The sequence below is a fragment of the Pseudophryne corroboree genome, chromosome 9, assembly GCF_028390025.1.
Source record: "Pseudophryne corroboree isolate aPseCor3 chromosome 9, aPseCor3.hap2, whole genome shotgun sequence".
NCBI classification, from domain to species: Eukaryota; Metazoa; Chordata; class Amphibia; order Anura; family Myobatrachidae; genus Pseudophryne; species Pseudophryne corroboree.
This window is the reverse complement of record NC_086452.1, coordinates 389,448,332-389,464,809: the sequence shown is the minus strand read 5'-3', so window position 1 is coordinate 389,464,809 and position 16,478 is coordinate 389,448,332. Positions and strand designations below refer to the sequence as shown.

General features: G+C 48.4%; 1 protein-coding gene across 6 annotated transcripts in view; it reads right to left on the bottom strand.

The window, feature by feature from the left end:
• CACNA2D3 (calcium voltage-gated channel auxiliary subunit alpha2delta 3) overlaps nucleotides 1-16,478 on the bottom strand; it is a 2,000,770-nt gene that overhangs the window by 141,455 nt on the left and 1,842,837 nt on the right. For all 6 annotated transcript variants that reach the window (XR_010186941.1, XM_063940834.1, XM_063940836.1 and 3 more), the window contains 2 exons: nucleotides 6,935-7,010; nucleotides 4,228-4,280 (listed from right to left, as the gene is read on the bottom strand). Coding sequence is in view for 5 of the 6 variants with exons in the window: in XM_063940834.1 (XP_063796904.1) it covers nucleotides 4,228-4,280; nucleotides 6,935-7,010 (129 nt within the window). In the remaining variant the exon portion in view is untranslated. The remainder of the gene's footprint in view (nucleotides 1-4,227; nucleotides 4,281-6,934; nucleotides 7,011-16,478) is intronic.

Below are 16,478 nucleotides of genomic sequence, written 5' to 3'. Positions count from 1 at the left end.
CTGGATTCCAAAATCCTTTCCTTGTAATGTCAGCTCTTCCGGGCACAGTTTCCTTAACTGAGGTCTGGAGGAGGGGCATAGAGGGAGGAGCCAGTGCACACCAGTAGTACTAAATCTTTCTTAGAGTGCCCAGTCTCCTGCGGAGCCCGTCTATTCCCCATGGTCCTTACGGAGTCCCCAGCATCCACTACGGACTACGAGAAATAGATTTACCGGTGAGTAAAATCTTATTTTTTCTTTTTAATCAACTAATATTAAAACAGTGGGAAGCCATCACCTCTCCCAGACACATTGTGAAAAATGTGGATAGAGATCTATGTACTTGTCTTTGGTTATTATTATCATAATTTTATAACATAGACAACGTGGGGGGCAGTCAATCTTTTTATGCATAGAAGCTCATATGATCCAACTTAATGAATAGTGTGGCAGAGACAGCATTTTTCAATGTGGAAGTAATGTGGAGGATCCAGACCAGGATTTGGAAGCAGTAGCATAATCCCAGGTGTGTGATCAGCAGCACCTGGTATTTCCTGATATAAGGGTTTCCAGGGCAGAGTCACCTTGCTCTTGACGGTGGAATAGCTACCCAAGTGATAGGCCGGGGTGTGTGGGTTAGACTAGGGACCACTGGAGCCTATCAGGAGTCTGCTATGCTGGGAGTGCCTGTATGCTAATGTCTGTAATACTGACTGCATATGGATTTAACTTGCTATGTGGTGACCTGCTGTTCAAAATAAACACAGAAAGTGTTTTTTTTTATATAATCTAAACAGGGCAAGTGTTGTTAGTTTATATTACAAACATTGGTAGAAATTTATTTTTTATACCATTGTGGTTGCTAAGTTCACTAAATACTAGATTGTACTGTTATTCAGTGCTGCTGTTTATTACTTCCAGTGGCGGTTTTTACCTATGGGCTGCAGGACTGCAGCCCCCCCAGGTAAATTCCACCACCCAGCTTAGTGTCAGTGAAGTCAGATGCAGTCCGTGAGACTGCACTGGCTTTAATGTGACTGAAAGTGACTTCCTAATGGAAGTCCTAAGTGCCAGTCACAGACACCATTGCAAGGTGATTCCTCCCTCCAGGACTGCCAGACCCGGCTGCAGCTCCCTGCCTCGTCAGCCCTAGCAGGCTTCTAGGGACTGCAGCCAGTGTAGTCCATAGATCAGGGCCATTTTAACAGCAGTGTAGGTCCCTGGGCAAAGCAAAGCACTGGGGCCCCTACCCATACTACAGATGTAGGGGTGGAGGCAGGCTATCAGCGGCAGCCTTGATGTCCCGCCGGCAGTCGGAGGTATTCTATCTTCCACTCAGCATGTAGGACCTGGAGCAGTAATTTCTGCTAATTACTCCTTTACTGCACAGATGGTGGGAGATGGGGCGGGAGAGAGAACACTAAACTGTAGAAGAGGGCACTGGGCTGAATGGAGGGGGCCCGGTACATTACTTCTAGGGTGGTTAATACGCAGGGGCGGGGTGGATGGTGGAGTTGGCTTAATTTTCATAATTTTCTGGTGGGAGGGTAGCTTGCTTGACGTCAGATAGCTCCAGTTCCTGGAAATAGATTTCTTAAGATTACAATGGAATAAAAAACTAGAGAGTCACACTTTTTAGGAGGTACTGAGGACTTGGGGACAAGAGTTCAGAAGCCAGAGCAATCCACCAAAAAATATAAAACTGCATACCAGGTGTGTGGAGCTGGAGCAGGGACCAACTGCTGGAAGGCTGATATCTCTGGTTCTGGGCATAGTAGAGACAAGCTGCTAGTGTCCACCAAAAGGGGAGAGTCACAGCTTTTGAAATATACCATCAGAAAAACGAAATCATAAAGAACCCAAGATATCTGGTTGGGAAGAGCAACTAACAGGTGCAGATGGGGACCATTGCTTTGAAGTCGGATATCTCTGGTTCCCCAGGGCCGATTTTCAAAAATCTGGTAATACTGAAAAAAGGGGACCCTCAGCTATCAGCCTAGGGCTCTTACACTCATGGGGTCCTTGGACAACTGCCCACTGAGCCCATATAAAAATACAGCCCTGCCATAGATCCTGTGGTTTTGTGCATGCACAGTTCCACTGCCGCTACTACACATGCACCATGGGGGTCATTCTGACCCGATCGCAGCGTGTTTTCGTTCGCACAGCTGTGACTGGGTCACTACTGCGCACGCGCGGGGGCCATAATGTACACGCGCGTCACTGCCCGGCGACAGCTTGTCCAGGCGAACGGAGGGCGGATGTCTGACTTCAAAGCCGAGCCAATCATCGCTGGATCCGTCGCACAGGGTAAGTATGTCCAGGGCTGGTCTTGTTTTGCAGGAAACTTTTTTAGCATAGCAGGGCTGCACAAGCAATCGCAGCCCTGCTATGCTAAAATACACTCCCCCATAGGCGGAGATTAGTTGATCGCACCAGCAGCAAAAAGTTGCTTGGTGCAATCAACTCGAAATGAGGGCCCATGTCCCGGCATCTGTGAACTGTACATAGTACAGGAGCCAGGACTCTAAGGTAGGAGCCAGGGCCGGTTCTAGACCTTGTGGTGCCCAGGGCGAAAGTTTCCTATGGCGCCCCTCCGACAGGTAAAACAGAATTAGTACGTGCCTAAGGCGCGCGCCCAAAAATAGGGGTGTGGCTCCATAGGGAAGGGGCATGGCCACAGTTATGATCCCAGTAGTTGTGCCCCCTGTAGCTTTGCCCCCAGTAGTTGTGCCCCCAGTAGATTTGCACCCTGCAGTTGTGCCCCCAGTAGATTTGCCCCCTGTAGTTGTGTCCCTAGTGTCTGACACTGGCACCGTCTGCAGCAGGTGCCCATACAGCCCACAGCTCCTGCTGCAGCCGGGGAGCAGGATGCAGGGGGGCGGCGGGCGCCTGCGGGGCAGATTATGGGTTATATGGGCATAGGGCTGAATATGATCAAGGTCCTATTGCCAGAAGTGGAAGATCTGTATGTAGGCATGTACTGCATATCCCCAATACCAGGGTTACTCAACATGCAGCCCTCCAGCTGTTGTGGAACTAAACATCCCAGCATGCCCCGGCACAGATTTGCTATTAGAGCATGTTAAACCTGTGACAGGGCATGCTGGAATATGTAGTTCAACAGCAGCTGCACGTTGAATACCCTGCCCTACACTATCAGCCTTAATGTCTCTCTAAATATATAAAAGTAGAAAAATGCATAATTTTGTGAGGAAAACAGAAATACAATTTCAATAACCATGATGTATGGCCAACCGTGTTACCAGCTTGGTGGCTGGTATTCATCATGCTTAATTATCGTCATAATTATGGTCCATACTTCCCTACTCTCCCAGAAGTTGCAGGAGACTCCTGAGTTTTCGGGTAGTCCTCTGCACCCCCGGAAGAGTGGGTACTCCTCCCACCTGCTTCCTAGTATAGCGGGCAGAATAGGGAAACAACTGCAGGAATCACGGGTCTGAGCAGTGACGGGCGGGTGAAATTTGTGTCATTTAGCCCCACCCCTTCACCATAGACCCACGAATCTCAGCAGTTTGCCGCTGCAGGGGGTGGGGCTTAATGATGTCATTATCCAACTCCACCGCCCCAAAGTGCCCAGATTCTTTTCGTCTCCAGGATTCTTCTGGAGGGGAGTTTTTAAAAGTAGGTATGTATCTGATGGGCCTATTTTTATAAGGAGGGCCTGGAGCTGTAGCACCATCTGACCGATTTAATCTGGATCTGATTGTAGCCAATACTACCATGTGCCGAACTATCACAATGAATCATCGGGACATTTCCTCTCCACATAAACTGTCACATTAATAATGCAAAGTTATGAAACGTATCTCAAGAATAAAGGCTCACCTAGCATGTCATACTGCTTATAGGATCAGAATCAGGGGAATTCTATGTGTTACGACAGCATATAGCCGACGTCTCACTAACACCTGACCGTTTGTCCTGGGCCTGACATGAGCATCTGAGAAACTATTTCACAGAACATCAAATCACAAAGTAACAGGATGACTCATGAAGAGCCTCTGATGTATTACTGGGGGCCACCCACGCTGCAGACATCCGTTACCCACCACAAAACTGCAACCACCGTAATTGCATTTTTCTCTATCTGTCCACTTAAAGCCAGTACATCAAGAGTAATGCAAATATGTGTGGCAATGTGTTTAACGCTATTTACTAATTTATTTATATTACAAACAACATTACAGCATGCAGAAGTGCTTCGTAATGATAACATTCACTTACAGGATAAGCTCTGTCATTATCCATTTTACTGCAGCAAAAAAAGCATGGTAGGGCTGGAAAATAAAGAAAAACAGCTATTTAGTGACTTAGAAAAAATGTTTCTCATCTTTACTGAGAAAAAAAAAAAAAACAAACACAAAACCCATGATGCTTACTTGTCCCATACACAGTGGAAATATCCAATTCGAGCCAATATTCATGATAATTTACTGTAGCATAAGAATGCAGCCTATAAATTGGCTAGGCAGAAGCACTCAATAGGTTCTAGTCACCTGATAAGCTGAACATATGTTCAGGATGTAGAAGGGCTCCCTCTACTGGAGATCATTTCCAAAGCACTAAACGTCCATTGCACATACTGTAGAAAGATCAGCTTCTGGCATCATTATTACATACCTCAATTTGTGCAAGTCCACCTAGTATTCTTCAAGACGTAGGACCAACATATTGCACAGTGGAGGGGAGGAGAGGGGAGGGGTGTATGTTATAATGAACAGTATAGGGGCATTGTGAAAATAAGATATATTTTTTTGTGGAGTGAGATTATTGAATGAAATAAAGGGGTGGAGGAGGCACATTATACCAAGCATTACTTGTATTGCGGAGAGATGGCGGCCATTTCACCTCCTTAAAAAGGCTTGAAATTTAGGGGGTCATTAAGACGTCATCGCTGCAGCGGCAGCGATCGCAGGCTGAATTTTTTTGTGGAGTGCGTTTGCGTAGTGGGCGCACTGCGCATGACCACCCCGGGAGCACAGTGAGATGCTAAAAGCATCTCAGGGCTGCGATCGCCTCTGCCTGATTGACAGGCAGAGGCGGTAGCGGGGCAGGAGGGGGCGTACCAATGGCATTAGAGCGCTGTTGTCGGGGTCCGGTCCGGACAACACAGGTGTGTCTGGAGAGTTGGGAGGGGGGGGGGCTGCGGCAGCTGCGTGAGCTCACAAGCAACCACTGCGACCCAGGACGCGGCCGGTAGCTCCCTGCCAGTGCGCAGGAGTGCAAAAGCATCGCCGACGTGCAATGTTTTTGCACCAGTGCGGGAGGGGGAGGCAGACATGCGGGGCGGACTAGCCCTGTGCTGGGGATCCCCCCGCATGTCTGAGAAAATGATTGTAGATGTGCTAAATTAAGCACATCTACGATCAGATCTGAGTTAAGCCCTTACTGCAGCCGAGAGCACAATTTTGGGCCTCCATACATGGTTGTTAAACAGTAGACACCAGCGGAAAGAAGTTTGGTAGACACGTCAAAATTAATCAGGAGTTTCTATTTATTGTAATGCACAGATTGGGTACAGCAGTATTTTGGTGGGGTACATATCAGTATCAGTGGCGTAATTCCCGGAGGCAATGGAGCCTTTTGCCGCCGGGCGTTAGCCACCAGGGGGGCACAGAGGAGCAGGACACTTCTGCAGTGAGCGGTAGCATACCTGCCGCTGCTGCAGTTGTGTGACAGCAGAGACCCGGGAGCCTGTGTGTTGAACCACTCCGTCGCGGGCCTTAACAGAGCATTGGCCCATGTGACAGAGGGGAGGGGGGTATTGCTATTGTGGCTGGGAGGCTCCCTCTTCAGCTCTGCTATCAGCGCTGAGCGCGTGTGCTGGGTAGCTGGGAGCAGGAACTGAATGTTGCTAACTGGGAGCTCAGATCTCTGAATGGAGTCATTGCTAGTGCGTGTGTCCTGTGTGATCCTAGGGTCAGTCTGGGGTCCGCACGCACGGATCTACAGCTCAACCTTTCCTTTCTGAGGTTATAAGGATTTTGCCAGCCCCTTACCTCATCAGGTCTTCACTCTCCGAGCTGCATAGTGGTGGATTGGCGCCAGTAACATCCTAGCAAAGTACTGAATGTTATCCACAAAAGTACTTCCCGGCACATGTGGGTATATATAGTTTGTGTGTATGTATATATATATATATATATACATACTTATATATACATAATATGTGTGTATTGGTATGTGTGTATTGAGCGATATATATGTGTGTGTGTGTGTGTGTGTGTGTGTATACATATATATGTATGTATTTTGTGTGTGTGTGTGTGTATACACATATATATATATATATATATATCACATTATAGTGTGTCCGGCTCACCTTGATTTGCTTGGCCCGATGCTTCTGGCTCCAAGTTTAAAAAAAAAATGATATTGAGGGATAAAGCATATGGCAGCAACAAATGCTGTTTCTGGTATATGGGGGTCAGTAATGCTGTCGGTAGTATATGGGAGTCACAGATGCTGTGTGTGTGTGTGTGGGGGCGCACCACTGTCTAAATCGCCTCCGGGCACCTGGTATGAACTTACGCCTCTGATCAGTATGATGTGTATTCCAGCTGACAGCACAGCCAATGTACCGATATATCATGCGCTGTTCACACTGCATGATCCGGTGTACGTCTGAGCATTATATCGGTACATCCCGCATTCTCCTGCATGTGGTCATCAGCAGGTTCAGCCCATCTGTCGTGCAGAACATCAGATAGGACATCCCCGCTGACGGCGCATGTGAATGCACAATTGAGCATAGACACTTAGCAACACGGATGATATATTGTTCCAATTTGTGTTGGAACGATATATTGTCCAATTATCACCTAATGTTTTCCCGGCGAATATGGAGCGGAGCAACACAGTGTGATTACTAATTTGGTGTGATAATACAGACATTCCATGCCTGATCCCACTGGATGACAGGTATACTTACATCCAATAAGCTGTGAGCGCTGTCACTGCTCTCCTTATTTGTTCTACACATGGCTTGATAGTCGTACAGGGTTATTCTAGAAGTGGGAGACACACATCTCTATGAGAATACTACATTACATAAGCAATTACACACACAGCAATTACAGGAAACCCCCACAGAATCATTTCAAACAACATTTAATAAGTGTGCTAAACGTAGACATTACTATTATGAGTCTATCTGTTGTTGCTGCAGTAACTCTTGGGAAATTAACTTGAATGGGAGACAAAGATGTAAAGAGACGCTGTGCTGAACATTACTTACTTTCTCTATCAAGAATGATGTTGGGACTCAGGCACATATTGGAACATTTTCAGTGATACGCCGTAATCTACTGTTCCACGTTCTATTTTCCCTCACCCAAACCAATGGAATGTTAGTAAATGTACCTATCTATCTGTCTCATATCTTTTTATATAGCTATCTAATTATCTATCTTATTATCTATCTATCTATCTATCTATCTATCTATCTATCTATCTATCTATCTATCTATCTATATCTTATTTAGGCAATACTGTATACAGAGTCCTTAAAATAGTTGTAAAAGTGTCTTTTTCTTAACTACCTTGATGTGCTTGTGTATGACTGCTTTGTGACTACCTGTATGTCTACCTGCTGATTATAGCAGAGAAACATAGCAATTGCCTGTTTTCTTTGAGACCTAAATTTAAAACCATTAAGGGGGCAGTGCTCGGCTATTGCTGCTCACTTCAGCTCTTGGGAATGGCAGACTCTTTTTCCTGCAACAGATAACATGCCTAAGGCATAATGACATATCCAACATCTTAATTTAATTACTGTCCACAGACTCACAATATGTTATTATCATCACTGTTCTTAAAACACTTTATTTCAAAGGTTTAGCGGCCTGAAAGCCTGACTGCCTGCTGCAATATTTCTTAAAATGGAAAACTTCTTCTGAAAAGAAAAAGACAGGTTTACAGCAGACTGAACTACTGTGCCACGCTCGTATTCTTGGCGACTCTCAGTTGTGACAAAACGTCAAAAGGCCTGTTGTGCTGAAAGAAGAAGAGTGCATCTAAAATCATTCCTCTCGCATACCCTGTAAAGGACAGGGGACGGCGCCTTAACTGCGCACGTTGGGGTAAATTTTCTAAGATGGGAGTTCTATTTAAGATGGGATGTTGCCCATAGCAGCCAATCAGATTCCAGGTATTATCTTCTAGATGGTGCTAGATAAATGAGAAGTAGAATCTGATTGGTTGCTATGAGCAGCATCCCATCTTAAATAAAACTCCCATCTTAGTAAATTTACTCTGTTGTCTTTCCTCGTTAACCTACGCCTTCTTCTGTCCTGTAATCACATTATATAAAATCTGATTCTTTACAGCAGTTACTGTATAAATGCAGCATAATTTATGTCACAACATATCTTCAAAACCATAATATTTTTTTTTGTTATTATTTTTATTTATTTATACCAACAGAGGGAACATATCAAAAATTACAGAACATACTATAGAACAGTGGCGTCACAAGGGGGGGTGCGGCCCGCAACCGGGTGTCACCGGCTGAAGGGTGACACCAAAATTCCTGCTCAGTGACAGGAGCAGAGTGCTGCACTGTTACATTACGTGCAGCACTCCACGAGAGGCAGCACGCACCTCCCGAATCGCCCAAGTGACGTAAAACGGGGGTCGGGAATCGAAGCCCCTCCCCCTACCACAAAGGCCCTCCCGTGCAGCCACGCCCCTTTTATTCCGACACCGCACCGGGTGTACAAGGCATTGGTGACGCCTCTGCTATAGCGACAACAGGCTAAATGTAATAGCCGTGCAAGTCTGGATGGATCTTTAAAGCAGCAATCATTTATACAGCCTAACAAGTCTAAAATCAATACACATAACACAATAATCAAAAAGGCTGAAATATACATTGTTAAGGTAAAGAGTAGCCAGTGCAGTGGTGTCACTAGGGAGGTGCGGCTGGTACATGCAGCACCCGGCTTGGGATCAGTATGACTTGCCGATGGACGGGATACTGACGGTTAGAATACCGACAACGGCATCCCGTCCATCAGAATCCCGTCAGTCCCCCAGTTAGCCCCCTAACCCTCCTCTGCCCCCTACCATAACCCCACCCTTGTGGGTGCCTAACCCTAACTCTCCCTGGTGGTGCCTAACCCTAACCCTCCCTTCCCCGCTGCCTAACCCTAACCCTCCCAGCTTTGTGCCTAACCCTAACCCTCCCTTCCCCGCTGCCTAACCCTAACCCTCCCAGCTTTGTGCCTAACCCTAACCCTCCCTTCACCGCTGCCTAACCCTAACCCTCCCAGCTTTGTGCCTAACCCTATCCCTCCCCTCCCCGCGGCCTAAACCTAACCTTCCCCGCTTGATGCCTAACCTTGACCTCCCCTTCTCTGTGCCTAACCCTAATGGGCGTGCAGCCTAATCCTATTCCTACTTTTTCTGCCTAAACCTAACCTCTCCCCCCACCCCCGCCGCAGGACGCCAGCGCGTCCCGCTGAAAGGATGATTGGGATTCCATCTGTCAGTAATGTGACGCCGGCGTCCTGTGCAGTGGCGGTATCTCATCGCCGGCCTTGCCTCTTACTTCGGGGTCCCGGCGTCGGTATATCGACCGCCGAGAACCCGTCTGTCGGGAAGCTAACTGCTTCCCCCTGGCTCCAGTGTAGGAGCCAGCACTGCAGCCACAGAAGTCACCAGGGGCAGCCTGAATCTCATGGACCCTGGAGTGATGAAAAGGGGGTCTGTCCCTACCCGCGGGTAGGTGCAGCCCCCTACCCGCGCTGCACCGGTTGTCACCTCAGGTAGGGACACCACTGACTACGCACAGCACAACATCTCTGCTCTGCACAATATCTACAGATGACAATCTGTCTGCAGTGCCAGTCATAAGTATATGTTTATGGGTGCAGGGTGTGTGGTGTGGCCCCCCTGGACCCAGGGCCCACATGCACTTCACACATTGCACCCATTATAGATATGCCAATTGTCTGGCATGCATATACAGCAGGTCTCCTCTGTGAGGGAAGGATGTGCAATAGGAGTACTGGAGCAGCGCAGTGTATATATTAGTAGGAAAGGGACTGACTGCAGGGGCCACTGACAACATTCCCATATCCAATATCTGAAATATTCTGAAATACAAATTGTTTTGAGCGTGACTGCAATGGGAACGCCTTTGCTTTATACACCAACTTTGTTTCATGCACAAAATGATTAAACATATTATAGAAAATCACCTTCAGGCTGCGGGTATAAGGTATGGATGGACTGGGGCCCAAAATTGGGCGCACGCGCCGTGAAAGGGGGCATGCAGACACCACCAACAGGGTCATGCTGCGAGTCAGGGGGGCGTGGGCTCGCGGCATGCCCCCATTTCCATAGAGATGGACAGGGGGCGCGACTCACGGAGGCGTGCCACGAGTCAGAGGGGCATGAACACGCAGCATGCCTCCATTTCCATGGAGATGGGGGGGGCAACACAACACACGGAGGTGTGCCACGAGTCGGGGGCCATGGACTCGCGGCATGCCACATGTCCATGGAGACGAGCGGGGTGGCCGGGGAGCGGCCAGACCAGAGAGCCGGAAGCTGTGCTGCGCGCGGACTTCCCGGCTCCCTGTGTGACAGGCCCGACCCACCAGCATTTGCCAGAAGTGCCAGATGGGCAGTGCGGCCCTGGTATAAGGTGTATATGAGACATAAATTCCTTCAGTATTTAGACTTGGGTTCTATCCCCAAGATATCTCAGTATGGTATACGTATATTCCAAAACACAGGAAAATCCAAACCAGTACTTCTGGTCCCAAGCATTGCAGCTATGGGAGACTCAACCTGTATACGTGTCTATCCACTGTGGACATTCAGGTAGTTAAAAACAAGATGAAATGGATCATACTGGACAGAAGGCTTTCAGAAAAATTCTGAGAATCCCATTTTCTCTGACGTCCTAGTGGATGCTGGGAACTCCGTAAGGACCATGGGGAATAGACGGGCTCCGCAGGAGACTGGGCACTCTAAAAGAAAGATTAGGTACTATCTGGTGTGCACTGGCTCCTCCCACCATGACCCTCTCCAGACCTCAGTTAGATTTCGTGCCCGGCCGAGCTGGATGCACACTAGGGGCTCTCCTGAGCTCCTAGAAAGAAAGTTTATTTTAGGTTTTTTATTTTACAGTGAGACCTGCTGGCAACAGGCTCACTGCATCGAGGGACTAAGGGGAGAAGAAGCGAACCTACCTGCTTGCAGCTAGCTTGGGCTTCTTAGGCTACTGGACACCATTAGCTCCAGAGGGATCGACCGCACGGAACTGGCCTTGGTGTTCGTTCCCGGAGCCGCGCCGCCATCCCCCTTACAGAGCCAGAAGCAAGAAGAGGTCCGGAAAATCGGCGGCAGAAGACATCAGTCTTCACCAAGGTAGCGCACAGCACTGCAGCTGTGCGCCATTGCTCCTCATGCACACTTCACACTCCGGTCACTGAGGGTGCAGGGCGCTGGGGGGGGTGCCCTGAGGGCAATATATGACACCTTGGCTGGCAAATCTACATCATATATAGTCCTAGAGGCTATATAGATGTAAAATTACCCCTGCCAGTATTCCAGAAAAAGCGGGAGAAAGTCAGTTGAAAAAGGGGCGGGGCTTCTCCCTCAGCACACTGGAGCCATTTTCTCTTCACAGTGCAGCTGGAAGACAGCTCCCCAGGCTCTCCCCTGTAGTTTTCAGGCTCAAAGGGTTAAAAAGAGAGGGGGGGCACAAAATTTAGGCGCAATATTGTATATACAAGCAGCTATTGGGAAAAATTCACTCAATATAGTGTTAATCCCTAAATTATATAGCGCTCTGGTGTGTGCTGGCATACTCTCTCTCTGTCTCCCCAAAGGGCTGTGTGGGGTCCTATCCTCAGTCAGAGCATTCCCTGTGTGTGTGCGGTGTCGGTACGGCTGTGTCGACACGTTTGATGAGGAGGCTTATGTGATGGCAGAGCAGATGCCGATAAATGTGATGTCGCCCCCTGTGGGGCCGACACCAGAGTGGATGGATAGGTGGAAGGTATAAACCGACAGTGTCAACTCCTTACATAAAAGGCTGGATGACGTAACAGCTATGGGACAGCCGGCATCTCAGCCCGCGCCTGCCCAGGCGTCTCAAAGGCCATCAGGGGCTCAAAAACGCCCGCTCCCTCAGATGGCAGACACAGATGTCGACACGGAGTCTGACTCCAGTGTCGACGAGGTTGAGACATATACACAATCCACTTACATCCGTTACATGATCCCGGCAATAACAAATGTGTTACACATTTCTGACATTAACCCAAGTACCACTAAAAAAGGGTTTTATGTTTGGGGAGAAAAAGCAGGCTGTGTTTTGTTCCCCCATCAAATGAGTGAATGAAGTGTGAAAAAGCGTGGGTTCCCCCGATAAGAAACTGGTAATTTCTAAAAAGTTACTGATGGCGTACCCTTTCCCGCCAGAGGATAAGTTACGCTGGGAGATATCCCCTAGGGTGGATAAGGCGCTCACACGTTTGTCAAAAAAGGTGGCACTGCCGTCTTAGGATACGGCCACTTTGAAGGTACCTGCTGATAAAAAGCAGGAGGCTATCCTGAAGTCTGTATTTACACACTCAGGTACTAGACTGAGACCTGCAGATAGTGCTGCTGCAGCGTGGTCTGTAACCCTGTCAAACAGGGATACTATTTTGCGAACATAAGACGTCGTCTTATATATGAGGGATGCACAGAGGGATATTTTGCCGGCTGGCATCCAGAATTAATGCAATGTCCATTCTGTCAGGAGGGTATTAGAGACCCGACACTGGACAGGTGATGCTGACTTTAAAAGGCACATAGAGCCTTATAAGGGTGAGGAATTGTTTGGGGATGGTCTCTGGGACCTCGTATCCACAGCAACAGCTGGGAAGAAAAATTTTTACCTCAGGTTTCCTCACAGCCTAAGAAAGCACTGTATTATCAGGTACAGTCCTTTCGGCTTCAGAAAAGCAAGCAGGTCAAAGGCGCTTCCTTTCTGCACAGAGACGAGGGAAGAGGGAAAAAGCTGCACCAGTCAGCCAGTTCCCAGAATCAAAATTCTTCCCCCGCTTCCTCTGAGTCCACCGCATGACGCGGGGGCTCCACAGGCGTAGCCAGGTACGGTGGGGGGCCGCCTCAAAAATTTCAGCGATCAGTGGGCTCGCTCACAGGTGGATCCCTGGATCCTTCAAGTAGTATCTCAGGGGTACAAGCTGGAATTCGAGGCGTCTCCCCCCCGCCGTTTCCTCAAATCTGCCTTGCCGACAATTCCCTCAGGCAGGGAGGCTGTGCTAGAGGCAATTCACAAGCTGTATTCCCAGCAGGTGATAGTCAAGGTGCCCCTACTTCAACAAGGACGGGGTTACTATTCCACACTGTTTGTGGTACCGAAACCGGACGGTTCGGTGAGACCCATTTTAAATTTGAAATCCTTGAACACATACATAAAAAAATTCAAGTTCAAGATGGAATCGCTCAGGGCGGTTATTGCAAGCCTGGAGGAGGGGGATTACATGGTATCCCTGGACATCAAGGATGCTTACCTACATGTCCCCATTTACCATCCTCACCAGGAGTACCTCAGATTTGTGGTACAGGATTGCCATTACCAATTCCAAATACTGCCGTTTGGACTGTCCACGGCACCGAGGGTGTTTACCAAGGTAATGGCAGAAATGATGATACTCCTTCGAAAAAAGGGAGTTTTTAATTATCCCGTACTTGGACGATCTCCTTATAAAGGCGAGGTCCAAGGAGCAGTTGTTGGTCGGAGTAGCACTATCTCGGGAAGTGCTACAACAGCACGGATGGATTCTATACATTCCAAAGTCACAGCTGGTTCCTACCACACGCCTACTGTTCCTGGGGATGGTTCTGGACACAGAACAGAAAAAAAAAAAAAAGTGTTTCTCCCCCAGGAGAAAGCCAAGGAGCTGTCATCTCTAGTCAGAGACCTCCTGAAACCAAAACAGGTATCGGTGCATCACTGCACACGAGTCCTGGGAAAAATGGTAGCTTCTTACGAAGCAAAATTCCATTCGGCAGGTTCCATGCAAGAACCTTTCAGTGGGACCTCTTGGACAAGTGGTCGGGATCGCATCTTCAGATGCATCGGCTGATAACCCTGTCTCCAAGGACCAGGGTATCTCTACTGTGGTGGCTGCAGAGTGCTCATCTTCAAGAGGGCCGCAGATTCGGCATACAGGACTGGGTCCTGGTAACCACGGATGCCAGCCTTCGAGGCTGGGGGGCAGTCACACAGGGAAGAAATTTCCAAGGACTTTGGTCAAGTCAGGAGTCGTCCCTACACACAAATATTCTGGAACTGAGGGCCATTTACAATGCCCTAAGTCTGGCAAGGCCTCTGCTTCAAAACCAGCCGGTACTGATCCAATCAGACAACATCACGGTAGTCGCCCATGTAAACCGACAGGGCGGCACAAGAAGCAGGATGGCGATGGCAGAAGCCACAAGGATTCTCCGATGGGCGGAAAATCACGTCTTAGCACTGTCAGCAGTGTTCATTCCGGGAGTGGACAACTGGGAAGCAGACTTCCTCAGCAGACACGACCAACACCCGGGAGAGTGGGGACTTCATCCAGAAGTCTTCCAACTGTTGGTAAACCGTTGGGAAAGGCCACAGGTGGACATGATGGCGTCCCGCCTAAACAAAAAACTAGATATTGCGCCAGGTCAAGGGACCCTCAGGCAATAGCTGTGGACGCTCTAGTGACACCGTGGGTGTACCAGTCGGTTTATGTATTCCCTCCTCTGCCTCTCATACCAAAGGTACTGAGAATAATAAGAAAACGAGGAGTAAGAACGATACTCGTGGTTCCGGATGGGCCAAGAAGAGCTTGGTACCCAGAACTTCAAGAAATGATATCAGAGGACCCATGGCCTCTACCGCTCAGACAGGATCTGCTACGACAGGGGCCCTGTCTGTTCCAAGACTTACCGCGGCTGCGTTTAACGGCATGGCGGTTGAATTCCGGATCCTAAAGGAAAAGGGCATTCCGGAGGAAGTTATTCCTACGCTGATAAAAGCCAGGAAAGAAGTAACCGCAAACCATTATCACCGTATTTGGCGAAAATATGTTGCGTGGTGTGAGGCCAGGAAGGCCCCAACAGAGGAATTTCAGCTGGGTCGTTTTCTGCACTTCCTACAGTCAGGAGTGACTATGGGCCTAAACTTGGGTTCCATTAAGGTCCAGATTTCGGCTCTGTCGATTTTCTTCCAGAAAGAACTGGCTTCACTTCCTGTAGTTCAGACATTTGTAAAGGGAGTGCTACATATTCAGCCCCCTTTTGTGCCTCCTGTGGCACCTTGGGATCTCAACGTGGTGTTGAGTTTCTTAAAATCACATTGGTTTGAGCCACTTAATACTGTGGATTTGAAATATCTCACATGGAAAGTGGTCATGTTATTGGCCTTGGCTTCGGCCAGGCGTGTGTCAGAATTGGCGGCTTTGTCATGTAAAAGCCCTTATCTGATTTTCCATATGGCTAGGGCAGAATTGAGGACTCGTCCCCAGTTTCTCCCTAAGGTGGTATCAGCTTTTCACTTGAACCAACCTATTGTAGTGCCTGCGGCTACTAGGGACTTGGAAGATTCCAAGTTACTGGACGTAGTCAGGGCCTTAAAAATTTATATTTCCAGGACGGCTGGAGTCAGGAAAACTGACTCGCTTTTTATCCTGTAGGCACCCAACAAAATAGGTGCTCCTGCTTCTAAGCAGACTATTGCTCACTGAATTTGTAGCACAATTCAGCTGGAGCATTCTGCGGCTGGATTGCCGCATCCTAAATCAGTAAAAGCCCATTCCACAAGGAAAGTGGGCTCATCTTGGGCGGCTGCCCGAGGGGTCTCGGCTTTACAACTTTGCCGAGCTGCAACTTGGTCAGGGGCAAACACGTTTGCTAAATTCTACAAATTTGATACCCTGGCTGAGGAGGACCTTGAGTTCTCTCATTCGGTGCTGCAGAGTCATCCGCACTCTCCCGCCCGTTTGGGTGCTTTGGTATAATCCCCATGGTCCTTACGGAGTTCCCAGCATCCACTAGGACGTCAGAGAAAATAAGATTTTACTCACCGGTAAATCTATTTCTCGTAGTCCGTAGTGGATGCTGGGCGCCCATCCCAAGTGCGGATTGTCTGCAATACTTGTATGTAGTTATTGCCTAACTAAGGGTTATTGTTGAGCCATCTGTTGAGAGGCCCAGTTATATTTCATACTGTTAACTGGGTATAGTATCACGAGTTATACGGTGTGATTGGTGTGGCTGGTATGAGTCTTACCCGGGATTCAAAATCCTTCCTTATTGTGTCAGCTCTTCCGGGCACAGTATCCTAACTGAGGTCTGGAGGAGGGTCATGGTGGGAGGAGCCAGTGCACACCAGATAGTACCTAATCTTTCTTTTAGAGTGCCCAGTCTCCTGCGGAGCCCGTCTATTCCCCATGGTCCTTACGGAGTTCCCA